Raw genomic sequence first — 27,884 nt, forward strand, 5'->3', positions numbered from 1 at the left:
CAATGGCAGCAGCAGCGGTAGCTGCTAGCATGCCACACCCGGCAGGTACAACAACAACGACCTAGACACCTGTTGGGGAAGGTCCGTCGTGTAGAGATAAACTAGTGAGTATCAAAACTGTCCAAGGGGTGATTTTTTCCCCCCTATATCGATAAGTATTCCTTGAAGGCGGAAGCGTATGAGTCATTTTGAAGTAAGCTTTGAATTTTGTTTCTATTTGCTACAGAGGCTGAGAAAACATCAGAAACTATGTAACTTAAGGAAGTTAATTGACACCACCCATCCTAACAAGATGAAGCAGCTGTGGTGTCGTTGTTGTAAAGGTGAGCCCAAAACAATTTGTTTTCATGATATGTGAGGTAGGAATTTTTCTTGGGAAAGATGAATTGATGTGAACCAATATCGGCAAATGTACAAATTATAGTGTGACTAGAGATAACATTTTTTTTTGTAGCGATCATGAGTGTATGTAGTTTATTATATGCCCCCCATTATTGTTTTAAGTACCTGCATAATAATGTTTAGGTGTCAAATAATAATAAATTAAAAAATAATGAAATATATAATTTGTTTTCAATTAAACAGATCCAATGTGATGACTGTGACCAGTGGTTCCATGGCTCATGTCTGTCCATGGACAAAACCTGGAAATGTTCTTATGCCAACAGAAACAAGGGACATGTTTATGTTATAATAAAATCATTGGAGCCCTACTAGTGTTGCATCATGTTATTCCACTGGCTGCATGAGATAAACCTCTTGTTTTTACATTTTACTTCTGTTCATAATTTTTATTCATTTTTATATGTAAATATTAGCATTTTAGCTCAATAGCTTCCAGGTCATGTGATCAATTGACTCGAGATCAGTGTGGGATCATATAACTACACTGGCTGCATGAGATACACCTCTTGTTTTTACATTTTACATCTCGAAATATTTTTTATTAATTTTTATATTCAAATATTAGCATTTTTACTCAATAGCTCCCAGGTCATGTGATCAATTGACTCAAAATCACGTTGGGATCATGTAACTACACTGGCTGCATGAGATACACCTCTTGTTTTTACATTTTACATCTCGAAATATTTTTTATTAATTTTTATATTCAAATATTAGCATTTTAGCTCAATAGCTCCCAGGTCATGTGATCAATTGACTCAAAATCACGTTGGGATCATGTAACTACACTGGCTGCATGAGATACACCTCTTGTTTTTACATTTTACATCTCGAAATATTTTTTATTAATTTTTATTAGCAAATATTAGCATTTTTAGCAAATATTAGCATTTTAGCTCAATAGCTTCCAGGTCATGCGATCAATTGACTCAAAATCATGTTGGGATCATGTAACTACACTGGCTGCATGAGATACGCCTCTTGTTTTTACATTTTACATCTCTAAATATTTTTTATTAATTTTTATTAGCAAATATTAGCATTTTAGCTCAATAGCTTCCGGGTCATGTGATCAACTGACTCAAAATCATGTTGGGATCATGTAACTACACTGGCTGCATGAGATACGCCTCTTGTTTTTACATTTTACATCTCTAAATATTATTTATTAATTTTTATATGTAAATATTAGCATTTTAGCTCAATAGCTTCCAGGTCATGTGATGAATTGACTCAAAATCATGTTGGGATCATGTAACTACACTGGCTGCATGAGATACACCTCTTGTTTTTACATTTTACATCTCGAAATATTTTTTATTAATTTTTACTGATTGATGTCCTGGACAGAGACAATGTAAGCTACAGAGGCTTGACCTGAGGAATAGACCCCCCTGTGTTCAGCCATACATGTTTTTGATGTATGTTTCGATTCCCCAATGCACAAGTCGGTGCATTGCTGTCTGCATACGTTCCAATGCTTCTGTTTGGACTCAGAGCCTGCGAGGTACTGGTTTTGGCCAGGCTCGTTGGTCTAGGGGTATGATTCTCGCTTAGGGTGCGAGAAGTCCCGGGTTCAAATCCCGGACGAGCCCTCTACAAAGGCTGTCTACCTTTCACAGTTGCTCCATGAGCATGTCTTTGGCACAGCCACAGAAAATACATGAGACACCTACAGCACCTCCTGTCTGCGTTCGCTGAACAGGATTGTTGCCTTCTTCTGCTCTCGCCAATTGTTTTTGTGGCAGTTGAAGTCGCCTGAAACCAGATGTAAACGATTGTCGAGTTGTCGATGAGGCCAAATTTCAATGTGTAAATGACTCCCATCTTGAACATGTTTCGTCTCTCATCTAAGAGCCTCTTCAGTCCTAACTGGCGGGGCAGGACTTGGGGTCTCATGTATGTCATTGATTATCAGTCATTATTATCGTTCATCATTTTACCAAGAAATTAAAACTCTAATTTGCCATTAAGGATACATCCAGTACTACTTTTTTCCCATTGTTTTTCTGATACTAGTATATAGATGAGATATTAAGGAAGACATAGCCTATGTGATAACAAACATTGATTTTGACTTTATGGGCGCTTTGGTGGAGTTGGGGTCTGTCATAGATTTGGCCTTTAGTCCGTAAAGCCTTTAAAGGTTTCTGCTTCACCGTGTCAGTATAAAGTAAATGTTGATTGCACAGTGTTATGCACATAGAGTAATGGAACCATCATTGCTTCCATAAATCACGCTATCACTATACAATTTTGTCTTGCACTGGGCACAAAGTCATTCATAGATTATCTCTATGATCGACTAAATGACTGAATGAACTCACGCTCCTTCCTGTGTTGTTGTTATTTGCAACTCTGAGAAAAATGGGAAATGATCCAGTTAACTTTTGTCAATTTAACTGTCTGTTTTCAAATGAAAAAATCAAATCAACTAAAGCTATCAAATAAATCGAGACCAGCGATGTCAAAGACACAATATGTCTCCTGGTGAGGAGAGAACAGCGCAGACGAGCTTCAGTCGGACTCGTTGTAGTTTGTCCCTCCGCTCTTTCCGTCCTGACGAGAACAACAAGGAAGTGAAGTCAGAGCAGACGGTCCAGAGTCGAGTCCGCACACAACACGGCTGAGTTTTCTCAAAACTGGCGTTTCGTCGACACAATGCACAGATTAAAAATCATCTCGGGACACTTGTCTCCGTCCTACAGACGGGACTTACGACGGACAGAGTGTGGAGCGGCGGCCGGGGGCAGCAGCCCGGAGGACGTGGTGGTGGTTCATGGACGGAGGACCGCTGTCGGGAAAGCCAAGAGAGGAGCGTTTAAGGTGAACACCTGGCAGCCGAGACACCTGTCAGCTCAGACACCTGGCAGCTCAGACACCTGCAGTCTGAGACTGCGGTCAAGCCAGCCGTGGTTCGGGTTTGCTTGGTCAAATCAGCCGCACGTTGTTTTCTAGTGCGCGAATCTACTAACATTTACGGTAATCGGAATGAAACCGCTGTGAAGAGCTTCTGGAAGTGACAGTGGGGCAGACTGCAGTCACACAGACAGACCCGTGAACATTACGATACTTCTACAGTAATTATTCCCGGAAATAAGCTGAAGGGATCACGGAGGTATGCGTCCGGATTTCAAAGTAAAGGACGAGAGAAAAAACTTAAGGATATTTCACCCAACTTTGAGGTGGAATAAAAAGCTTATTTTCCATTAGTAGTCCATGATTCATGTACCGCTTAACTTAGCACTTCCTAGACTACGTGCATAAATAATATGAAGTAATTTTACTGTGTACTTTTCGAGTAATCCTCTGTCAAAATCCTGACCAGATCTTATATCCATAAGTAGTCTCTGATTCATATACTGCTGAACTTAGTACTTCCTAGAATACCTGCATGCATGATATGAAGTACTTTTACTGTGTACTTTTTGAGTAATCCTCTGTCAAAATCCTGACCAGAGGACAAGATTAAGTATATTTCACCCACCTTTGACGTTAAATAAAAAGCTTATTATCCATAAGTAGTCAACTACTCAAAAAGTACACAGTAAAAGTACTTCATATCATGCATGCAGGTAGTCTAGGAAGTACTCAGTTCAGCAGTATATGAATCAGAGACTACTTATTGATAATCAGCTTTTTATTTAACGTCAAAGTTGGGTGAAATATCCTTATTCTCGTCCTCTGTAATGGATTTTGGCAGAGGATTACTCAAAAAGTACACAGTAAAAGTACTTCATATCATGCATGCAGGTATTCTAGGAAGTACTAAGTTCAGCAGTATATGAATCAGAGACTACTTATGGATAATCAGCTTTTTATTAGACGTCAAAGTTGGGTGAAATATCCTTAATTTTGTGATCTGGTCAGGATTTTGACAGAGGATTTCTCAAAAAGTACACAGTAAAAGTACTTCATATCATGCATGCAGGTATTCTAGGAAGTACTAAGTTCAGCAGTATATGAATCAGAGACTACTTATGGATAATCAGCTTTTTATTTAACGTCAAAGTTGGGTGAAATATCCTTATTCTCGTCCTCTGTAATGGATTTTGGCAGAGGATTACTCAAAAAGTACACAGTAAAAGTACTTCATATCATGCATGCAGGTAGTCTAGGAAGTACTAAGTTCAGCAGTATATGAATCAGAGACTACTTATGGATTATAAGCTTTTTATTTAACATCATATTTGGGTGAAATATCCTTAATCTTGTCCACTGGTCAGGATTTTGACAGAGGATTACTCAAAAAGTACACAGTAAAAGTACTTCATATCATGCATGCAGGTATTCTAGGAAGTACTAAGTTCAGCAGTATATGAATCAGAGACTACTTATGGATGATAAGCTTTTTTTTCTACGTCAAAGTTGGGTGAAATATCCTTATTCTCGTCCTCTATGGATTTTAACAGAGGATTATTCGAAAAGTACACAGTAAAATTACTTCATATTATTCATGCACGTAGTCTAGGAAGTGCTAAGTTAAGCGGTACATGAATCATGGACTACTAATGGAAAATAAGCTTTTTATTCCACCTCAAAGTTGGGTGAAATATCCTTAAGTTTTTTCTCTCGTCCTTTACTTTGAAATCCGGACTGTAATTACTGTAGAAGTATCGTAATTCTCACGGGTCTGTCTGTATGACTGCAGTCTGCCCCACTGTCACTACCAGAAGCTCTTCACAGCGGTTTCATTCCGATTACCGTTAATGTTAGTAGATTCGCGCACTAGAAAACAACGTGCGGCTGATTTGACCAAGCAAACCCGAACCACGGCTACGACACCTGGCAGCTGAGACAGGCATGATACTTAAGGGACCAAAACTAAAAGGATTGATTGTCCAGAATCAGATTAATGTAGATTATATTAATATATAATGGTTGATGCGTTCAAGTGTTCATCAGCAGCTGCTAAAATCTTTACAAATGTTGTCAGATAAATGTGGTATTGTGAAAAGTACAACGATCAATCAGTCATGTATGAGTACCTCAGTTTTATATGTAAGTATAGTATTTGAGTAAATACATTTCTAAATTTTCCCTCAGGATCAATAAAGTGTCTGTCTGTCTTATTGTAAAGATACAATAGTTACTATGGAGGAAAATGAAGGGTTCACAACCTTTTCACTTAAAATCGGTGTCTTATGAAGTGTTTCAGAAGTCGGTGAGTTGTCATGAGACATTTGACCGTTCAAGGCCCAGAGAGGTCAGATTATCCAGTGTTTCACAAAAATATCAAAGATTAGAGAAAAACTTAGAGCAGATTTTTGTATCTGAAGGTTTTTTCTTCTTTACGCTCCCATTAATCCTCCGACAACCCCTCAGAGTCATCTGCTGACCCCTGACAGCTGTACTGGAGTGTTTTATCACTGCTGTGTGTTGGTATTTGTAGTGACGTCACCTCTGTGATGCAGTTGTAGTGTGATTAACCCTTCGCCCGCCTCCAGGACACGACACCTGACGAGCTGCTGAGCGCAGTGATGACAGCTGTGCTGACAGATGTTGGACTGTCAGCCAACCAGCTGGGAGACGTTTGTGTGGGTGAGACTAGACTTTCACTTCTGCTCTGTGGGAACTTCTTCCACTGTATCACATCAATGCAATACACGCATAAACAACAACACGTTAAAGGAGCAGTCTGCGGTTTTGTCGGAGAAATGTTAATGAGCAGAGAAAGATCCTCATTGGCTGATTTTTTCAAACTAAATAAACAAACTCTCTTTTTTCATGACTGAATGAACAAACTGACCTTAAAGGACGACACACTTTATACTGTTTTACTGTGTTTACATGTGGCGGACCCTGCCACCTTTCTAGCTTCAAACAGTGTTCTGGGACCTTGTTTTCCTCTGAGAACAGCTGGTTTATTCACTTATGGAGAAAAGTTTGTATATTACCTCATTAATATTGTAAATATTGAAATTCTGTATTTCTTCTCCTAAATGACACAGCGCCACCGTTTCTTATTGTTTCTTAAAAAGCAGTACTGTGAACTCTGACCTCCTCATGTTCTTTAAGTGTTTATGAAAATGCCATTTTGAATTTCAACGTCTCAGCACATTTGTACTCTGTACTGAGCGGCGTGTTGTCTGCAGGTAACGTGCTGCAGCCTGGTGCCGGTGCTCTGTTGGCCCGAGTGGCTCACTTCCTCAGGTCAGACTGATCGCTCGCTCTGTGATCCTCCATCATTCACTCAGAGTGTCTCCCTTCGTGTGTCTCACTGCTCTGTCTTCCTCTCAGTGGGTTTCCAGAGACGGTCCCCGTCTACACTGTGAACAGACAGTGCTCCTCTGGCCTGCAGGCGCTGTTTAACATCGCAGGTAGAATCTGGACTCCTTCCTTATTTCTTTATAACCTGAAGAAGGCACAAGACCACCACTGACCCTGTGTTTAACTCTGACTGTGCAGGAGCCATCAGGAGCAGATCCATTGACCTGGGCCTCGCATGTGGGTGAGTTTATGTGTCCTTAAGTGTAAATAAAGACAGGTAAGATTACATCTTGTTATTCAGGAGCAGAGAATAAAACTGACAACTGACAGTGTGTGTGTGTGTGTGTGTGTGTGTGTGTGTGTGTGTGTGTGTGTGTGTGTCAGTGTGGAGAGCATGTCTCTGCGTTCAGTAGGGAATCCAGGAGATTTGAGCTCCAGGCTGATGGACAACGACAAGGCCAGAGACTGCATCATCCCGATGGGGTGAGACCACAGGGTCCTGTTGGTTCTGTAGCTCAGCGAGTCTGGACTGAAGGTTCTGATCCTAAATTTAATGAACTGCGACAAAAAGTTATTTAACTCTACTTTAACTTTAAAATTTACTGCAACAATTTGAAAATAAAATAACTATGAAGTTACAAATTATTTGTTTTAATCTTGAATTTTTAAAATCACTCCAAAACTGTACAGCCCTAAAATCCACCCGTCCATCTTCATCCACATACCCGGGGGCGGGTGGTGGTGACGGCTGGCTCAGACGGTGTGTGTTGATCCCTAAAATGTTTTTAAATCATCTCAAGATTTACAATAAAAACTTAAAAATTCACCACTCTGACTTTGTTGTCTCATTATATTAGTTTAATAAAGACCCTCAAACTATTCGTGTTCCAGCCAAATATTTCATCATGCCACCAAAATCTATCTCGTCTCAACATTTATCACATTTTGTTAAAACTCCTCTCCCAAAGTTTTTTCTGAATCCCAAAACTTCTGCTGTTAACGTCTGTGATAATTCCAAAACTTCCAAGTTTCTCCAAACCCAGTTAGAGAATCAGAATCAGAATCAGAATCAGAATCGCTTCACTGATCTTTCTCGCAGCTGTTTCATTGTGATCCGAGCCTTCAGGCAGCTCAGGTGCAGTGAATATTAGACGGACAGCAGCATCCATCGGTTGATTTTTCTGAGCTTGTGGACGAACTCGATGGAAATGTGAAGCGTTGACGTATGTGTGTGTTTATTTGTGCAGCATCACATCAGAGAACGTCGCTGAGAGATTCGGGGTCTCCAGAGAAAAACAGGACGCCTTCGCTCTCAGTTCTCAGCTGAAGTGAGTCAAAGTTTTAAGAGTTTGTCTGGACACAATAACTTGAGAAAAGTACCAAATATAAATGTTAATTATATTTTAGAGCATTCTGTTTCATATATTTTCATAGTTTAAGCGGGAAAAAAGACATTTTCTTTAATGATGTCAGATGTTGTTAATAACACCTCTGCTGACATTCAAACATTTACCAACTAATGCATCATTTATTTTGACTCACAGATGTGGTTCTTTAGTAATTCTGTCAAATGGGTTCTGATTCTCCGGAAGCTCTGAGGGGCAGAACTTTTTTATTCTGCTGATCCATTTTATAAGTCTGATCTAAACAGTTTTGTGTTTATGACTCGAGAACTGGTGGAAAGAAAAGTTTAGCATTATCATTTTAATTTCCCTTTTTTTTACATGTGTGAAAAAAAAATTCAGGAGAGGGAAAAACATCTAAGTGTAAAAACCGGGTGAAGTTTTTTTTTTGAGTGGATTTATGATTTCTAGGAAAAATATTTTTTCAAACAGTGAAATGTTTTTTGTTTTTCAGGAGAATCTTTTTTTTCATGTGTGAAAATGAGTTTTGGGTTAAATAAGAAAAACACTTACCTTGACTCTTGCCCCCAAAAAAGCTTTTTTTTCACATTTTCACAGATGGAAAAAAATCTTTTTCAGGAAGAATAAAAATATGTTGTTTTTTTCATGTGTGAAACTGAGTTTTGGCAGGAGAATGTTTATTCTTTGAAAAACCCTGTGACTCTTCCCACCAATTGTTTTCCTGCCAAAACCTTCACTCGTCTCACACATGAAAAAACAACAACACATTTTTTTTCTCCTGAAAAAGATTTTCTGTGAAAATGTGAAAAAACTGAAGAGGAAAACAAATTTTTTTTTAAATTCTCAGGAGGAAAAATTTGCTGGTTTCGCACATGAATTTTTTTTGTTTATTCATGTGTGAAAACTAGTTTTGGCAGTAATAAAAAAACTAAAACAAAAATAAATAAAGAAATGACCCTTCCCCCCAAAATGTTTTTACTCCTGCCAAAACCATCTGTCCACTCGGTCTCACACATTAAGGAAAAAATAATAATTTCTGAGCAAAAAAAAAATTTCACATGAAAAGACAACAACTTTTTCCTCCTGAAAAAGATTTTTTTCCATCTGTGAAAAAAAAATCTACTTTTTTTCCTCAGGATACATTTTTTTCAAATGTGTGAGTGAAAAAAAAAGTTTTGGCAGGAGAAACAAATCACTCTCACATGTGATAAAACAACACCACATTTGTCTTCTTTGCTGTGTTTATGTCTTGAGAACTGGTGGAAAAAAAGTTTTGCATAATTGTCCTAATTTCCTTAATTTTTTCATGTGTGAAACTGACGACATTTCTTTTTGTTCTTTTCCCCAGAAGAATTAAAAGCACTTTTTCCCCACTCTTTTTTTCACGTATGAAAAATATGTGAAAAAAAGAGTGGGGGGAAAAAAATCCATGTGTGAAACCGGAGGAAAATTTTTTGGAGTGGATTTCTTTTTCCAGGAGTTAATATGTTTTCATGTGTGAAACAAAGTGATTTTTGTTTGGGTTTTTTTTTCTGGAGAAGTTTTTTGTTTTTTTTATGTGTGAAAATGAGCTTTGGTAGTAATTACGAAAGAACCCCCCAAACACTTACAAAATGAAAAAAAATTCACATGAATCAGAATCAGAAGTCCTTTATTAGTCCCGCAGACAGGGCAATTTGTGTGTCACAGCAGCCAAAGGACAGTAAAATTACAATACACAATAATAATATTAAAAAATGTAAATAGACTCGTATATACACCGATCAGGCATAACATTATGACCACCTGCCTAATATTGTGAAGGTTCCCCTTGTGCAGCCAAATCTGTGCTATCAAGGCTCTGACCTGTCAAGACATGGACTTAAGCCCTCTGAGGGGTCCTGTGGTGTCTGGCACCAGGGAGTTTTATAGTGGATCCTCTGGGTCCTGTATGTTGGGGGGTGGGGCCTCCATGGATCAGACCTGCTCCAGCACTTCTCGATCAGATTGGGATCTGGGGGATTTGGAGGGCCCGGTCAACACCTCTGGCCCTTTGTTGTGTTCCTCGAGCTGTTCCTGAGCAGTGTTTGTGTGTGTAATGTTGTGGCTGATCGGTGTATGTCTATGTACAAATACAAACAACACCACATTTTTTTCCTCCTGAATTTTTTTTCCATCTGTGAACATTTGAAAAAGAAAATCTTTTTCAGCGGGAAATAAATGTGTTAAGTTTTTACTCCTGCCAAAACCTAATTTTTCACTCGGTCTCACACATCGGTGGAAAAAAGATTCTTCTGAGCAAAAAATAAAAACAATTTCACATGAAAAAACAATTAAACTTTTTTTCCTCCTGAATTTTTTTTTTCCATCTGTGAAAAAAAATAAAATCTTTTTTTCCTAAAGGATACATTTTTTTCCCCAACATGTGATACCAAGTGAAAAAAGATTTTGGCAGGAGAAAAGAAATAGGGGGCTGGGGTCAAAAAAGCTAAAACTCTGTTTCACACATAAAAAAAAAAAATTCTACTAAAAAAAGATAATAATAATTTACTCAAAGAATTGATTTCTCCGGTTTCACTCATGGAACTTTTTCCCCTCCTGAAGTTTTTCACACATGAAATAAGAAAAAAAAAAAAACATTTTTCACATTCTCACAGATGGAAAAAAAATCTTTTTCAGGAGGAAAGTTTTTTTTTTCATGTGTGAAACTGAGTTTTGGCAGGAGAATGTTTTTTCTTTGAAAAACCCTGTGACTCTTTCCACCAATTGTTTTCCTGCCAAAACCTTCACTCGTCTCACACATGAAAAAACAACAACACATTTTTTTTGTCCTGAAAAAGATTTTCTGTGAAAAAACTGAAGAGGAAAACAATTTTTTTTTTAATTCTCCGGAGGAAAAATTTGCTGTTTCGCACGTGAAATTTTTTTGTTTATTCATGTGTGAAAACTAGTTTTGGCAGTAATAAAAAAACTAAAACAAAAATAAAGAAAGAAATGACCCTTCCCCCCAAAATGTTTTTACTCCTGCCAAAACCATCTGTCCACTCGGTCTCACACATTAAGGAAAAAATAATAATTTCTGAGCAAAAAAAAAATTTCACATGAAAAGACAACAACTTTTTCCTCCTTAAAAAGATTTTTTTCCATCTGTGAAAAAAAAATCTACTTTTTTTCCTCAGGATACATTTTTTTCAAATGTGTGAGTGAAAAAAAAGGTTTTGGCAGGAGAAAAAAAATCACTCTCACATGTGATAAAACAAAACCACATTTGTCTTCTTTGCTGTGTTTATGTCTTGAGAACTGGTGGAAAAAAAGTTTTGCATAATTGTCCTAATTTCCTTAATTTTTTCATGTGTGAAACTGACGACATTTCTTTTTGTTCTTTTCCCCAGAAGAATTAAAAACACTTTTTCCCCACTCTTTTTTTCACGTATGAAAAATATGTGAAAAAAAGAGTGGGGGAAAAAATCCATGTGTGAAACCGGAGGAAAATTTTTTGGAGTGGATTTCTTTTTCCAGGAGTTAATATGTTTTCATGTGTGAAACAAAGTGATTTTTGTTTGGGTTTTTTTTTCTGGAGAAGTTTTTTGTTTTTTTTATGTGTGAAAATGAGCTTTGGTAGTAATTACGAAAGAACCCCCCAAACACTTACAAAATGAAAAAAAATTCACATGAATCAGAATCAGAAGTCCTTTATTAGTCCCGCAGACAGGGCAATTTGTGTGTCACAGCAGCCAAAGGACAGTAAAATTACAATACACAATAATAATATTAAAAAATGTAAATAGACTCGTATATACACCGATCAGGCATAACATTATGACCACCTGCCTAATATTGTGAAGGTTCCCCTTGTGCAGCCAAATCTGTGCTATCAAGGCTCTGACCTGTCAAGACATGGACTTAAGCCCTCTGAGGGTCCTGTGGTGTCTGGCACCAGGGCGTTTTATAGTGGATCCTCTGGGTGCTGTATGTTGGGGGGTGGGGCCTCCATGGATCAGACCTGCTCCAGCACTTCTCGATCAGATTGGGATCTGGGGGATTTGGAGGGCCCGGTCAACACCTCTGGCCCTTTGTTGTGTTCCTCGAGCTGTTCCTGAGCTGTGTTTGTGTGTGTAATGTTGTGGCTGATCGGTGTATGTCTATGTACAAATACAAACAACACCACATTTTTTTCCTCCTGAATTTTTTTTCCATCTGTGAACATTTGAAAAAGAAAATCTTTTTCAGCGGGAAATAAATGTGTTAAGTTTTTACTCCTGCCAAAACCTAATTTTTCACTCGGTCTCACATCGGTGGAAAAAAGATTCTTCTGAGCAAAAAATAAAAACAATTTCACATGAAAAAACAATTAAACTTTTTTTCCTCCTGAATTTTTTTTTTCCATCTGTGAAAAAAAATAAAATCTTTTTTTCCTAAAGGATAAATTTTTTTCCCCAACATGTGATACCAAGTGAAAAAAGATTTTGGCAGGAGAAAAGAAATAGGGGGCTGGGGTCAAAAAAGCTAAAACTCTGTTTCACACATAAAAAAAAAAAATTCTACTAAAAAAAGATAATAATAATTTACTCAAAGAATTGATTTCTCCGGTTTCACTCATGGAACTTTTTCCCCTCCTGAAGTTTTTCACACATGAAATAATAAAAAAAAAAAAAAAAAACATTTTTCACATTCTCACAGATGGAAAAAAAATCTTTTTCAGGAGGAAAGTTTTTTTTTTCATGTGTGAAACTGAGTTTTGGCAGGAGAATGTTTTTTCTTTGAAAAACCCTGTGACTCTTCCCACACAATTTTTTTCTCCTGAAAAAGATTATTTTTTTCTATCTGTGAAAATGTGAAAAAAAAAACTGACAAGGAAAAAAAATCTCCTGAGGAAAAATTTGCTCTGTTTCGCACATGAATTGTTTTTGTTTTTTTATGTGTGAAAATGAGTTTTGGCAGTAATTTTAAAAAATTATTATTATATATTATATATATATTATAAATTATGTATTAGTCCTGCAAACGGGGCAATCTGTGTGTCACAGCAGCCAAAGGACAGTAAAATTACAATAAATAATATTAATAATAATAACATTGGAAAAAAAAACATTTTTATTTCCTCATGAAAAAATTTTTTTTTCACACTCTCAACGATTGAAAAAAATCTTTTTGTTTTTTTTTAGTTTTGGCAGCAGATTTTTTTTTCTTTGAAAAGCCCTGTGACTCTTCCCACCAAATGTTTCACTCCTGCCAAAACCATTTGTTCACTCAGTCTCACACATTGGGGAAAAATCATTCTGAGCAACAACAAAAAATGTCATATATGTTGCTTATATGTTGCTGCAGTGTGATCAGTCCAGTCCAGTTTATTGTTCAGGTACTTGTAAGACGTCACCATCTCAACGTCCGTTCCCTGGATGTTCACCTGTGTGCAGGTTGAATGTGTCTGTGGAAATCCACCACCAGAAAAAACAACATAAGATTTTTTTTCCATTTTTCCAAAAAAAAAAATTCCTCAGGAGAATCTTATTCCAAAGTGTGAGACCGAGTGAAAAAGAGGTTTTGGCAGAAGAAGAAAAAAAATCACAACAGCACTTTTTTTTCCTCCTGATTTTTTTTTCCATCTGTGAACATTTGAAAAAAGAAAAAGCTTTTTTAGGAGTTTACTCCTGTTTCACTCCTGCCAAAGCCTTATTTCACTCAGTTTCTTTCTCACCTTTTCACAGATGGAAAAAAATCTTTTTCAAGAAGAAAAAAAAAGTTGTTTTTTCATGTGTGAAACTGAGTTTTGGCAAAGATTTTCTTTCTTTGAAAAACCCTGTGACTCTTCCCCCCCAATTTTTTTTCTTTTGCCAAAACCTTATTTTCACTCGGTCTCACACATTGGGCAGAAAAAAATTCTTCTGAGCAAAAAAAAAAAGGGTTAACGTGTGTTACTAAATGAAAAAAAGATTTTGGCAGGAGAAAAAAAATGGGGGGTTGGCGTCAAAAAGCCAAAACTCAGTTTCACACATAAAAAAACAAAAAACAAAATTCTCCTGAAAAACGAAAAATCACTCATGAAACTTTTTCCCCCTCCTGAAGTTTTTTTCTCCACTGTTTCACACATGAAATAAGAAAAAAAAATGTAAAAAAAAAACTCCCACCAAATGTTTTTACTCCTGCCAAAACCTTATTTTCACTCGGTCTCACACATTGGTGGAAAAAAAATTATTCTGAGCCAAAAATAAAAATTCAAATGAATCAGAATCAGAATTACTTTATTAGTCCTGCAAACGGGGAAATTTGTGCGTCACAGCAGCCAAAGGAAAGTAAAATTACAATAAATAATAATAATAGTAAAAAATAAACAATATAATAAAAAGATAAGAAATAGAAAAAAAAACCTTTTTTCGTCAGGAGATTTCTTTTCCAATGTGCGACTGAGTGAAAAAAAGGTTTTTGCAGGAGAAAAAAAAATCACAGTTTCACACATGAAAAAAAAAACAACATATTTTTTTCCTCCTGAATTTTTTTTTCCATCTGTGAACATTTGAAAAATATACGTTTTCAGGAGGAAAAAAAATGTGTTGTTGTTATTTCATGTGTGAAAAATATCAAAAAGTTTTTACTCCTGCCAAAACCTTATATTCACACAGTCTCACACACTGGGAAAAAAAACAATTTTTATTTCCTCATGAAAAAGTCTTTTTCAGGAAGAAAAAAAAGTTGTTTTTTCATGTGTGAAAAGTTTGGCAGGAGATTTTCTTTCTTTGAAAAACCCTGTGACTCTTCCCACCAAATGTTTTACTCCGACTAAAACCTTTCTTTCACTCGGTCTCACACATTGGTGGAAAAAATATTCTTCTGAGGAAAACACAAGTCGTTGTTACACACATGAAATATTCAAATGTTTATTCATGCATGGAAATGAGTTTTCACACATTGGGGGGAAAAAATTCTCCTGAGCGAAACAAAAACATTTGCCATTTTTACCACAAGCTGATCCATTTTGTAAGTCTGATCTAAAAAGGTTTCTTTCCTGTGTAAATGATTGAGAACTGGTGGGAAAAAAGTTTTGGCATAATCGTTCTAATTTCTTTAATTTTTTCATGTTTGAAACTGATGAAATTTATTGTTGTTTTTTTCCCAGAAGAATAAAAAAAATGTTTTGTGTGAAAAAGAGTGGAAAAAACCAGGAGAAGGGGAAAAATCCATGTGTGAAACTGGGTGAACATATTTTGGAGTGGATTTCCAGGAGTTAATAATTTTTCATGTGTGAAACAAAGTGATTTTAAAAAAAAAAAAAAAATTTCAGGAGAATTGTTTTTTTTTTTCATGCCAACAAGTTTTTGGCAGTAATTAAAAAAATAACACTTAAAAATGACTCTTCCTCCTCAAATTCTTTACTCCTGCCAGAACCGTGTTTCACTCAGTCTCACACATTGGGGAAAACAAAAATTTCTTCTGAGCAAAAAAAAAATCACATGAAAAATGACCCTTCCCTCCAAAGTATTTTCTCCTGCCAAAACTTATTTTTCACTCATCTGGAAAAAATATTTCTTATGAGGAAAAACAAAAAACTTGCTCTGTTTCACACAAGCTGATCATTTATAAGTCTGATCTAAACAGTTTGTTTTTACGACTTGAGAACTGGTGGAAAAAAAGTTTTGGCATAATCGTTCTTATTTCATTAATTTTTTCATGTGTGAAACTGATGAAACTTATTTTAGTTTTTTCCACAAAAGAATTAAAAAAAATGTGGAGAAAAAAATTCCACGTGTGAAACCAGGTTCAACATTTTTGAAACAAAGTGGCAGGAGAATTTCTTAACACTTAAAAAATGAACAAATATTTTTCTCTTGCCAAAAGCTTTTTTTACACATTGGGGAAAAAAATGTTTTTGTCTGTTTCACACATGAACAATTATTTCTTCACCTGGAAAAAAAACCCACTTAAATTTTTCACCCGGTTTCACACATGAAGAATGATTAAAAAAATTCTCCTTGGAAAAAGAAAAAAGTTTCATTGGTTTCACATAAAAACATTTTGTCTGCCTGAAAATTGAGATGGAAATAAAATAATGAGGAACTTGTAAGATTATCCCGACAACACTTTTCTTCCACCATTCAAAAGTCATAAACACGGGAGAGAAAATAATGTAGATCACACTTAGAAAACGTGTCACCAGTAAATGTGCAGTTTTCAGTTTGCTTGTCAAAAAGAAAATTACCTCAAAATCTTGTCAAAGAATCTCAAAGTGACGCTGAAGGAAAGTTAGTTCATGTCAGAGAACAAGAGCTTTATTTTTCACACAGACTCAGAGACAAAATGACTTTATTGACATCGTACAGTAGGACAGATTTTCACTTGATCGACTCCAATTAATGTTTCTCAGATGGAAACAGTTTTACTGTAAACGAGCGTACAGGCAGCCTGTTGAGCGTCCTGGTTCTGTGTTCCCACAGAGCCGCCCGGGCGCAGAGCTCGGGTCTGTTCGAGCAGGAGATCGTTCCCGTCAACACGAAGATCGTAGACGGCGACGGAAAAGAGCGCCAGGTGACGGTGGCCAAGGATGACGGGATCAGAGCGGGAACGACTCTGGCCGGACTCGCTAAACTGCGGCCGGCCTTCAAACCTGACGGCAGCACCACAGCAGGTGAGTCCTCAGCTGTGACCAGCAGGTGAGTCCTCAGCTGTGACCCGCAGGTGAGCTGATCAGTCTCAGCAGTTACTGATCAGTCATTCTGTCCCAGGTAACTCCAGCCAGGTGAGTGACGGAGCGGCGGCCGTGCTGATTGGTCGCAGGTCTGCTGTCGAGGCTCTGGGGCTGCCGGTCCTGGGGGTCCTGAGGGCCAGTGCAGTGGTGGGGGTCCCTCCTGATGTTATGGGTATCGGACCAGCGGTCGCCATCCCTGCAGCTCTGGAGCAGGCCGGTGAGACGTCACGGTCATGCTTTTAAAGGAGCAGTCTGTAGTTTTGGTTAAAACATGTTAACAATCAGAAAAGGTCTTCATCAGCACCCTTCTAGCTTCACACGGTGTTCTGGGAGCTGGATACAGTTTGTCTCATCACCTCATTAATATTGTAAATATTAAATTCTGAGTTTTTATTTCTTCTACAAAACTACACAGAGCTCCTGTAATTGTTATATGAATACAGGCCAGCCTCAGCTGTACGCAGGGTTACATGTTAGCATGTTAGCATGCTAACTATATGTAGAGTGCCTGCAGCCTTTAAGTTCATGTTGTTGTATTAATAGTTGGATATAAACCTGTTTCCTCTCTCAGGACTGACTGTGGCCGATATCGACGTGTTTGAAATCAACGAGGCCTTTGCCAGTCAGGTGAGTTCAGACATGAAGTCTTCTTCTTCTTCTTCTTCTTCTTCTTACCGTCAGCTGTGGCCACTGGTTGGTTGAGATTTTTTAGTGTCCAAAACCTTAGTATGAATCCAATAGTACATGAGTTTCATAGTATTTCCATGGCTGATTATCTGTGCTGATATTCAGCATTTTACGATTATCATTATTGTGATTTTTCTGTCAGATTGCGATAAAATAAACTAATTTAAAATATTAACTTTGGCTCTGAGGCGATGTCTCATCCACAACATGATCTGATTGGTAACACGTCACAATTAACAGCCTGTAAACACTGAATGATCTGAATCTGCAAAGTAACTAGTGACTAAATGTAGTGGAGAGGAAGTATCAAGTAGCAGAACATGGAAATACTCGAGTGAAGTACCTGAAGATTGTACTTTGGTTTATTTCATCACTGGTTGTTCCAAATTTTGTCACAAAGTTTTTCAGTTTTCAGTCTCTTTGATTTCTAATAATCGGTATCGGCCCTGAAAAAGCCACGTCAGTCGACGTCTGGTATTTACTGCAGTATTTAAGCACAAGTAGTTTCTCCAGCTGCTCCCACGTCTTTGAACAGCTTCCTCTTTTAAAGAAATGATGGTGATACTTATTTATCTGTGATCTTGGATTACCTGGAAACTCCATCGTCACAAACTGGAAACAGGCCGACTGTCTGACACGTGAAAACTTTGGTTCAAATAGAAGTACATTGTTTGTTTGACCCTGCCCCTCTGCTCAGGCGGTGTACTGTGTGGAGAAGTTGGGGATCCCGGTGGAGAAGGTGAATCCTAACGGAGGAGCCATCGCTCTGGGTCATCCTCTGGGCTGCACCGGAGCTCGGCAGGTGGTGACGCTGCTCAACGAGCTCCGACGCAGAGGGAAGAGGTTCGTCTCGGCTGCCACACAAACATTCATTGTTTGTGACCGACGCGTACGACGTGACTTACCGTTCCTCTCTTGTGTTTCCTGGCTGCAGGGCATACGGCGTCGTGTCCATGTGCATTGGGACCGGGATGGGAGCCGCTGCTGTCTTTGAATACCCCGGACCGTAGGACACATCAGGACCCCATTAAAGCCCCTTCAGACGTGACGGGTAATCTGCCTTCTTACGACCATGTTACACTTTATTTACCTCAGATGGGATTTGTGATTTTAGTAATCTCACATAAAAGATGGTGATGTTTATCCACGGGGCTGAACGGGCTCTAGAGAGATTTAATCAACCTTTACATTAATCTCCCGCTCAACTAATGCTGCTGTACTTTAGAAGATACTGATCAGGTGATTAAGTGCCTTTGATTCGTCCTACTTTAATCGCACCGAGCCTCGCTGTCGGTATCGCTGACTGTCTGACCCGACAGTCTTTACAGCTTTGTTAGCTGCTCTTCAATGAAAACACGTCTACACAACGACACATGGACGTATTCTTTGTATTGACCTGTTAGACAACAGGCTGTTGTTGTGCTTTCTGAAAGCGGTCATCAAGGTAAAAAACAACGTAACAGTCGTGCTGTTGTGTCATGTGTAAAGATCCTGAGTCTGATTTCCTGTGAGTGTTTGTGAGTGATTTGTTCTGTCGAAGTCATTGTGCCTGCACATTAACTTGGTCTGCAGATCATGGACTTGAGGAATACAGTGCCAACATTGAACATTTGAACATTTCTGGCACCGTACGTTGCCGTCAGACAGCTTTTTCCTTTGGAACTACATTCTGTCAACGTCGTCTGTGTTCCTACGCTCGGCAGCAGCAGCAGCGGTGCCTGCAGCGCCCTGTATTACGCCACAGATCAGCTGTTTGGGTCGGACTTTCAGCGTCTGTCTGACGGAAACGCAAAGCACCAAGAATGTTCAAAATATAGCGTACACAACAACAACAACAACAAAAAAGTATAGTGGGATGTCTGGATGTTTTTAGGCCTCGATCATGGTCCTTTAATTTTGGATATCTGCTGTTAAATATCTTCACCTCACTTCTTTTTACAAGATAATTGATCCAAAACTGAAATGTCAGAAATATGAAGTACACAGAAGAAAACTGTCACAACCGCTCGTATGTACCACAGAAGAAGAAATCTGTTCCTGCGTGAGGTCCGATGAACGTACGATGACTGTAGCACTTGTAAATTGAGCTGTGAATGAATGTCTTTACTAATTTTCTATGTGTAGAAATAAAAACATTTCAACATGATCTGAGGCAGCAGGATTCACTTTTTACTAAAAATGTGCTTCACTCCTCGTCCGTCTGGATTTATCCTGTACAAACTCAAAAAAACAGAAACCCAGCGGTCCAGATGCTGCGTCTCCAGGACAAACCCAGCAGATAAAGTGTCTCAGTCCACTCTGACGGTGATTGAAGTCTCAGTCCGTCAGTTTCTGTCTTCACACCTACTTGAGCTTCTGTTTCTTCCGAGCCTGAAACTGCTCCGTTTTGCTTTTTATCGACTTGACGAGCATCGACAGATTCGCGTCCATCGATTTCTTCACCGCGGCCTCGACCGTCGGAGCGTCTGAGTCATTTTCACGTTTCGTTCCTGCCACTTCCTGTTTACCAGCAGCTGAGACCTTCTGAGCGTCCTCCACCCGCCGCTGCTCCTCCTCCTGTCGTCTGCGCTGCTTCTCCGTCAGGATGCTCTGCGTGGCTTTAGTCTTCTTGTAGCTGGGGTGGGACGGGTCCAGGTTGAACAGGTGGGAGGTGAACATGGCCTGGAAACGAGGGTCTTTGACGTCGACCTGGACACACAGACAGCCGAGGGTTTGACACATCATATACTATATACAAATCATAAGCTAGTGTCAGTTAACAGAAAAAGATCAGCTCCACTTTCTGCCACATTTATGTCACTGTGTGTCTTGTCTATATGTATCCATCTACAGAAGCCCTGAGAGGCGAGAGAGAAGAAAAAATTCTGGTGATCCATTTTATATATTTTCACTTAATTCGATCTGTCCATCTTGCCGTTTTTTCGTTTTTTTCCATCTGGCCAAACTTTCAGATTAAAAATGTAAAAAGTGAAGCAGACCTGGAAGTCGTCGCCCTCCGGCGGCTCCCCGCCCTTCTTCAGCAGCTTCTTCCTCTTCTGTTTGCTCAGGTTCTGCTGCTCCACGATCTTGTCGTAGTTGAAGTGTTTCTGTTTGGCTTCGTCGCCGTCGTCCTCCATCAGCAGAGCCATCTCCGCCTGCACACACACACACACACACACACACACACACACACACGTTCAGCATGAAGCTGCTCTGATCCACACGTTGGTCGTTATCATGTTGGGATTCAGCTCTGACCTTTTGTTTCTTCAGCTCCTCTTCCTCCTCAGCTGTCCGCTCCTCCTCCTCCTGCTGCTGCTTCTTCTTCTTCCCCTTCTGTTTCTTCATGTCTGCTGACACATCAGACAACATCGATATTGAACTGGCAACACACTTTTTGCTTTTACCTGTGATTTTGAAGTCAAGTCTGCTTCAAGTAACAATAGAAATATAAAAGATTCACATGTTGAGATTAATATTATAAAACAACTACAATACTGTCTACGTGTTTTTATACAAGTTGTGTCAAGTCTACAATATTTAACAGAAAGAATCCAATCGTATTTAATAAATACTTTTACAGATCATTTAGGTAAAGTTAAATATAAATGCAATCACGAAAAAATACTGGAGCCAAACCGAAACATCAGTTGGATGATACTATCGGCCGATATCGGCCTCTCACAGATACGTGTGTGTGTTGAGGTATAATGTTGTCGATATCAGCTGATATGAAAAGTTTCTGGTTTAAAGAACGCGGTGCAGAAAAAGATGCTCGGGGTAATTTTTCAGTGAAGTTGACTGTTTTCAGAGTTTATTGTTAACCTTTAAAATGTCCTGCCTGTTTGTTTGATAAACATCTGAGGGTGATGTTTGTTTATCTGAGAATATTGGCCGATGTATCGATATTTAAATGTCTTGCTCCTCAATATCAGTAATGAAGTCTGCCTCAAAAATCCAGTGTCAGTCTTTGTTGACCAGCTGTTCATATTAACTGATTTTATTTTTCCATCATGATTATTTAATTCTTGCTAATTTCAAAGTCGGGGACAACAAACAAACAAATATGATGACGGGATCTTTTCATTTTGGTTTACATGAGTGATCGTGTGTCTCACGCTCCGACTGCTCTTCTGTGTTTGACCTATATTTTTGATCTGTGATGGTATCACATTCATCTTTTCTCCAGTTCTGCCTCAACGTGACAGTTTTATAATAAAAGAGGTGACAAACAACCCGACTGTGATCGGCTGATTGATGGATTGACAGTATCGATCACCTGTAGCAGCGAGCTCGTCAGCGAAGAAGGGGTCATTGAGATCGACGTCTGAGGGAAGTTCTTCTTCACTGAGCTCTTCCTCTTCTTCTCCCTGATACAAGACAACAAATACAACTGATTAATAAAACCTCAGAGGGAACAGCTCGAGGAAACGTAATGAGCTCAATAAATGTGTTTGATTAATCGTGTGTGACTGATGATTGTGTCGGTTTGTGCTGAATGATGCAGGACTCAGAGGAAACAAGATGTTCTGAGGCTGAACACAGTCTTGATGAAGAACGTGGGAACATCTCACTGTATTCACTGTGCACACCTGCTGCTTGTGTCGCTCTACTCACCTGATTTCTTTGAGACTTCTTCTGCTTCTTTCGGTCTTTCTTCTTCTCCAAGAACTCCTCCCAGGGCGTCAGCTGGTCCTTCCCCTCCAACTTCTTCTTCACCAGCTGCTCCGTCGTCTCCTTCAGCCCTGCACGCACATCAAATATACATTTACTAAACTCAGGTCCTGTCCACATATGTAAAGATATTTTTCAATATTAATGTTTTTCTTTACATTTTGGCCTCTCGTCCACACACACATGGAGTTTGAGGTCACCAAAACGGTTTCTTTTGATATATATGTATCTGCATGTACATGTAAAACAGAGTATTTGGGACGCATGCACCTGAAAAGACAACAACAACAACAACAACGGTGGACAGTAGTTGGTGAGCGCTGATGGCTCTGAATGTCCCTGACAGGTGTTTAACAAATAAAGGTAAAACAATAGTTGTCAAATAACTAGAAATATAATAAAATAAATAATAAGCTGCTATTGTAAAATAAACTCGTGACACAAGCGGAGTACGTTCCCCTCTGGAGTGACTGACGTAGACTTTAGCGCCACCTGCTGGCCTGGGAGGGTTGTTCATGTGGACAGTCTTTTAAACTGGGGAAAATATCTGTTTAAAGACATGTAGATTATGGGTCATACTCTCCTAATCCCTGATTGGATCTGATTGTTGATCTTAACTTCTCTCTTTCAGCCCTGACAGTTGTGCTCATCTCAGACTGTCACATCTGGATCTGTGAAAGTCAACAGATCCTGTTGACTTTCTGTCGACTGTCATTTACATTTCCAAAATGAAATTCAGTTTGTTAAAAAGTTCAGTTTCTCAAATCTGTCCCGAGTGAACCCTCTTCACAAACAAAGTCACACACTGACACCTGGGAGTGAAAAGGTCTGGTCGTACCTGGCACCCAGGAGATCTCCATCTCCATGGCTTTGTCTTCCTGCAGCTTCTTCTCTTTGTCCTGGATGCCCTTCAGCAGCTCTCTGTACTTGGAGATCTGCTCCTCACTTTTCTTCTTCTTTTGCTTCTTCTTGTCTTCCTCGCTCTGAGGTTTCTTCTCCACCTCCACCTCCACGACGGGCTCTTCTGTCTGTTTAGCTACAACAGGAACAAGACGTCACTCCTGAGTGCTGCTTCATCCCATCACAGAATAAAAACAGCGAGGCTGCTGTAACAGCTGTCTCACCTCCTGCTGCGGTGCCATCATCGTCATCCTCCTCCTCTCCAAACACAAACCCTCCTTCACCCTCCTCCTCTTCTTCGCTGGAGGAGGCCAGGTAGGCGTTGAAGTCCATGTGCAGCAGCTCGTCCTTGTTGAAATTCCTGTTCATGGCGGTCACGCGCTCGTGGTCCGTCTCATCCCACGTCAGCTGCACCTGGTTGGTTAAAGACAGACTCACACACATCAGTCCTGCTGCTGGTTCTTCTTAAAACATACAACATGTTGAAGTTGTGTCCTGGCATCACATTTAATCACAACTTTACACCCGAGTCCGTCACGGCTGTTTCATTAACCTTTTAACAAGAGACGAAAACAGTTACTAACTATTTAATTCCAGCTGCTGTCGCTGAAGCTCAACACTTCCTGCAGATGTTCCTCAAACTAAATGTAACTCAAAGTCAGCGATGGAAGAAGTAAATGTATTTTTAATTAGGTAGAAGAAGAAATACCACAGTGCAGAAATACACAAGAAAAAGTCCTGCGTTCAAAATTCAACTGCAGTTCAATTAAACTTCTACTGATGCAACAATATTTAAATCACTCTAAAAATGCAGCTGATCAATAGTTTTATCTTAACCAATAACAACAGATCATCATGTATCTGTTGAATATACACATGAATCTGCAACGTCACTGAAGAAATCAAATAAAAACAGATAATTTCCCTGGAGTAGTGGTAGAAAGTTTGAAGAAAATGAAAATACTTGAGTACAAGTACCTCAAACTTGTAATTAAGTGTAGCATTAAGTACATAAAGTACACTAAAACATGAATATCAGACATAATTGTGTCGCCTCTATCAAACTATTTTCAAACTAAAGTGACCCAACAGCCTGTTTTAATTCAATCAAGCTTCATCCAATATTAAATAAAACACATTTAAATCAGCTACATCTGAACTTGTGTCGTTTGTACTCACTCACAGATTCCAGCCAACTAAACACACCTGATTCTTTCCCATCAGACATGATCCCCTAAGAAATTAATGAACATGTTGAAAAACTCTGTCTCACGATGTTAAAGTAAGCGAGAAAAAACTCCTGGGTCTTTATCTGGATCAGCACCAGAAGTTAATGGGGTCTATTCTGAGCTGAGACCTCCATCAGAGTCTGTCCAGTCGTTTCTGTGTAATCCTGCTGACAAACCAACAAAACTAAAACAACACGAACTCCTCAGTGGAGGTGATAAAGGCTTTCTCCTGTCGGTGTTTGTACCTTTGATGTTGTCGTGGCAGACGAGGTGAACAGTTTGGGTGTGTAGACCGAGAGGTTCACATCCGTCGCCACGTCTTTGGGCTCCTCGTCAAACTTCTCATCATCAGGAATAAACCTGTTAAACAAAGATATGAAATGAAAAAAAAAAAATCAACAGTAGTTCAAATGAGATCAGTTTCATTTAAAAAGTTAGATTTGTATTCTTCGGCGCTCTCGTGTTTGAAATCGTACCGCAGGTCCAGGACGGAGCAGCTGCTCTCGTACTCGTAGCCGTCACACTCCTCGTAGATTTTGGCAGCGGTGTCGACCGAGTCGCACTCCACCACGGCGTAAAAGTACTTCAGCCGCTTGAACTGGTAGTCACGCATCTTCTCTCTGTAAACCCTGAGAGACAACACGCCAACACACACACACACACAGACAGACACACACACACACACACGATCTGTGAGAATGGAGCCATTAAAACACATTTCAGGTGTTTATACACAGTAAGGTTCAACAATTCTGTGTGTGTGTGAGTGTGAATGTGTGAGCGTATGTGTGAGTGTGAATGTGTGTGTATGTGTGAGTGTGTGTGTGTGTGTGTGTGAGTGTATGTGTGAGTGTGAATGTGTGTGTGTGTGTGTGTGTGTGTGTGTGCGTGAGTTACTTCTCCTCCTCGGTGTCGTCCTCCGAGTCGTCGGGCAGAGCTCTCAGCTCCAGCGGTCCCTGCGTCTGCTCCGCCTTCACCCTCTCCTTCCCAAACTCTGACGGGTAGATCTGGACAATACCCAGCATGCACTGCTGTTAATCTCACTGACACACAACAGTCACCTGTCCACCAGTTGGTGTAATGTGATGTGATGTGATGTAATAGAGTACAACATCTGAGCTACTTGTACTTTTGTTTTCATGACAGTTTCTACTTTGACTGCAGCTCATTTATCTGACAGCTTTAGTTACAAGTTACTTTAATTTATAACATAAATCTTAATTTTAAACTACCAAACAGTTTATACAAGCACAGCTGAAAGATTAGTAAATTAATCAATTAATCTCGATAATTGTAACTTTAATTAAAACTTTGGATGGTTCCAGCTTCACAGATGGTTTCAGATTTGCTGCTTTTCCTTTTGACCGGTTTGAATCATTTATTTGTAATAATTCAGAGTTTTACCTTAACAGACAGCACAGCTCCTCCATTAGGTGTGAAAGAGTTCAGCAGAGCCAGCAGGTCTTTGGCTTTCATCCGGTCCCAGTCCATGTTGCAGACGGCCAGTCGGGCAGTAACCTGACAAACATTCAGAACCACAAACTCAGTGAGTGTTAAAAGGTTTCCTGGTCAGAGGAACAGAACCAGACGTCGCCTCACCTCGTCGCTGCGTGGAGCGTCTTTGCACAGCTCGCCCCAGTCGTGTTCGATCTCCTCTTCCTCTTTCCTCAAGATGGCGTCCACATCTTCATCATCGTCTTCATCTGAGCTGCTCTCTACGTTTCCCTTCCCTCTGGCCAGATCCGGCCCGCTGTCACTGTCCTCCTCAGAATCCAGACCAGACTCCTCTTCATCCGATCCGCTTGCCTCGTCACTCTCTTCTTCTTCTCCCTCATCATCATCATCCTCCTCACTGCCGTCTGTGACACTGTCTCCCAGATCAACACCATCCTCCTCTGCAGAATGTTGCTCCTCCTCATCATCGTCCTCATCTGAAGAAAATCATAAAAAGGTTCAGTCGCATGTTTCTGCAGTGACAGAAATCATTCAAGCTCAAAATCAAAGAGAGCAACACATCAGTTCGACGTCCAGAGACTCTGCAAAAGCACAGATTCACCTGGTTGAGTCGCTGATTAGAAACCAACAGACAGGATTTGGTGAAACGCAGACAGAAACATGAGAATCAGAAACACGCACTCACCCTCCTCAAACACTCTGACCCCTCGTTCAGGCGGCTCTGCTTTAGCTTTAGCATCTCTGCTCTGCACTGATGTTTCTTTCTTCACCTCTCCATCAGCCTTCACCAGCTTCTGCTTCACTTTCTTCTTCTTCTTGCCCTCTGCCACCTTCTTGCTCTTCACATCATCCTCATCCTCTTCGTCCTCAGAGTCAGAGATGTTGTAGAAGCGCTTCAGGTCCTCTGTGGAGGTGTGGTTGATGGGACGGCCTCGCTTGTCCACCGTGTACTTCACCTTGAAGCGCTTGTCGTGAAACATGGACTGGAAACGCTTGTCGATCTTGACTTTGTGTTCTCTCTCGGGCATTTCCCAGAATCTGGGGTCCTTCTGCACCCGGAGGAAGCGCTCATCGCCGTCCTTGTTCTTCTTGGACGACATGGTGGCAAACTTTACGTGTCACCTGACATAAAAACAGGAAACATTATTGGGTAACGTGGACAGCGAGCACGAAGCTTGATGCTTCATGAATGTGCAACTTTCTTTAAAGGTTGCGAGACAATGTTTACACGTTATTTGTCCTCGTACTATCAAATGCTGCAGCACCTCTATTCACCCTGTTTTAGTGCTTCTCTTTAAGGGCCCCCTCCTGCTCTGATTGGTCAGCTCTCACAGGCCTGAGCAAACCATGTTTCCGAAGCAGCTCTGCAAGTGTTTTTGCAACTATGTCCACGTTGGGGTGCGGCTGCGGGCTGTGACTGTATAGTTGTGACATCATAAACTTAAGGAAGTCTTAACGGCTTGTTTAAAGGCACAATTTCATAAACATAACACAATTTAATAGCATTTATATAGCACATAGACCTGCTCTATAATCACAGAAGACATGGAGATCTCACTTCCTACAATATGAGACCTTTAAATGATCTGAACCCAGACTTCCCTCAGCCTCTAGTGGACTTCTGGACTTTCTGGAAAACTTAAATTAACAATCAGTGTTTATTTATTAACAATAATGTGATGGGTGAGCAGTCGTCCTTACTGTCTCACTTCTTATAGCCTTAGACTCTTATATTTACACTTTAAAACCCGAATAATCACTTGACACAACAATAACCAGGTGAACACTGATGAACACTGGCTGCAGTTGACTGCTACTGCAAACAATTAGCTTCTCGGCTAATGACAACAGCTAGCATAGCATTTAATGGCCGACAGAAGTGCGTCTTTTCACCGGGAATACAGCTTTTGTTCGTGTTCTAGCTCAGGTGTCTGGACTGTTGTAACACCTGTTAAACGCGTGTTAGTGTCAATGGTTCGTTCAGGACTCGGTTCGGTTTCAGCTCAGCAGCGCCGCGCTGTAAACAAAATGTCCGGACAGTGAAGACGGACAGTAACGGCGGGAAAACCCCGGAACAACACGGGTCAACACCAACCTGAGCGGCGGCTGTGAGGACGTCCCAGAACACGCAGAAAGGACCGTTTAACGGCGACAATAATCACCGATCTTTACCGGAACCGCTCTGATGGTCCGCCACACGTGTTTTCCCAGCATGCAACTCTTCCGTGACCTCGCTCTCCTCCCGCCCCCTTCTAGGTAAGGCAAGCGAAGTGGGACAAACGAAGCAAAACGCGCATCGAGGCCACTGGAAATTTAAAAAAC

General features: G+C 39.9%; 2 protein-coding genes across 8 annotated transcripts; one reads left to right on the forward strand and one right to left on the reverse strand.

Moving 5' to 3' along the window:
• The first annotated feature begins 2,975 nt into the window (after positions 1 to 2,975).
• On the forward strand, positions 2,976 to 21,603 carry acaa1 (acetyl-CoA acyltransferase 1). Of its 3 annotated transcripts, XM_084367901.1 has the most exons (13): positions 2,976 to 3,231; positions 5,853 to 5,946; positions 6,501 to 6,558; positions 6,646 to 6,725; positions 6,814 to 6,856; positions 7,000 to 7,098; positions 7,863 to 7,943; positions 16,388 to 16,578; positions 16,676 to 16,855; positions 17,210 to 17,265; positions 18,023 to 18,168; positions 18,260 to 18,376; positions 21,494 to 21,603. In XM_084367901.1, the coding sequence occupies exons 1-12, from the start codon at positions 3,067 to 3,069 to the stop codon at positions 18,333 to 18,335; spliced, it is 1,269 nt and encodes a 422-aa protein (XP_084224027.1). In that variant the 5' UTR covers positions 2,976 to 3,066; the 3' UTR covers positions 18,336 to 18,376; positions 21,494 to 21,603. The 3 variants fall into 3 exon arrangements, with proteins under 3 accessions (XP_084224027.1, XP_084224026.1, XP_084224028.1); XM_084367900.1 differs by lacking the exon at positions 21,494 to 21,603 and having other exon boundaries at positions 18,260 to 19,471; XM_084367902.1 differs by lacking the exons at positions 7,000 to 7,098; positions 21,494 to 21,603 and having other exon boundaries at positions 18,260 to 19,471.
• Positions 19,190 to 27,820, reverse strand: esf1 (ESF1, nucleolar pre-rRNA processing protein, homolog). 5 transcript variants are annotated; one of them, XM_084367441.1, is made up of 14 exons: positions 27,735 to 27,820; positions 26,248 to 26,684; positions 25,707 to 26,038; positions 25,512 to 25,625; positions 25,005 to 25,114; positions 24,584 to 24,736; positions 24,353 to 24,467; positions 23,103 to 23,292; positions 22,817 to 23,014; positions 21,922 to 22,049; positions 21,584 to 21,674; positions 20,563 to 20,657; positions 20,304 to 20,459; positions 19,190 to 20,013 (listed from the first exon to the last, which is right to left on the reverse strand). In XM_084367441.1, the coding sequence occupies exons 2-14, from the start codon at positions 26,660 to 26,662 to the stop codon at positions 19,669 to 19,671; spliced, it is 2,442 nt and encodes an 813-aa protein (XP_084223567.1). In that variant the 5' UTR covers positions 26,663 to 26,684; positions 27,735 to 27,820; the 3' UTR covers positions 19,190 to 19,668. The 5 variants fall into 5 exon arrangements, with proteins under 5 accessions (XP_084223567.1, XP_084223570.1, XP_084223566.1 ...); XM_084367444.1 differs by having other exon boundaries at positions 20,563 to 20,654; positions 27,658 to 27,814; XM_084367440.1 differs by having other exon boundaries at positions 27,658 to 27,814.
• Positions 27,821 to 27,884: the final 64 nt, after the last annotated feature.

This window comes from Pagrus pagrus (assembly GCF_965226575.1).
Source record: "Pagrus pagrus genome assembly, chromosome: 2".
NCBI lineage: Eukaryota > Metazoa > Chordata > Actinopteri > Spariformes > Sparidae > Pagrus > Pagrus pagrus.

Coding starts and splice junctions, on each gene's coding strand:
- acaa1 (XM_084367901.1), top strand. CDS start 3,067: ATGCACAGATTAAAAATCATCTCGGGACACTTGTCTCCGTCCTACAGA. Junction 6,726..6,813: donor GGCGCTGTTTAACATCGCAG/GTAGAATCTGGA, acceptor CTGACTGTGCAG/GAGCCATCAGGAGCAGATCC. Junction 16,856..17,209: donor TGCAGCTCTGGAGCAGGCCG/GTGAGACGTCAC, acceptor TTCCTCTCTCAG/GACTGACTGTGGCCGATATC.
- esf1 (XM_084367441.1), bottom strand. CDS start 26,662: ATGTCGTCCAAGAAGAACAAGGACGGCGATGAGCGCTTCCTCCGGGTG. Junction 23,293..24,352: donor CTGCCACGACAACATCAAAG/GTACAAACACCG, acceptor TTAACCAACCAG/GTGCAGCTGACGTGGGATGA. Junction 20,658..21,583: donor TGACGAGCTCGCTGCTACAG/GTGATCGATACT, acceptor CTGATGTGTCAG/CAGACATGAAGAAACAGAAG.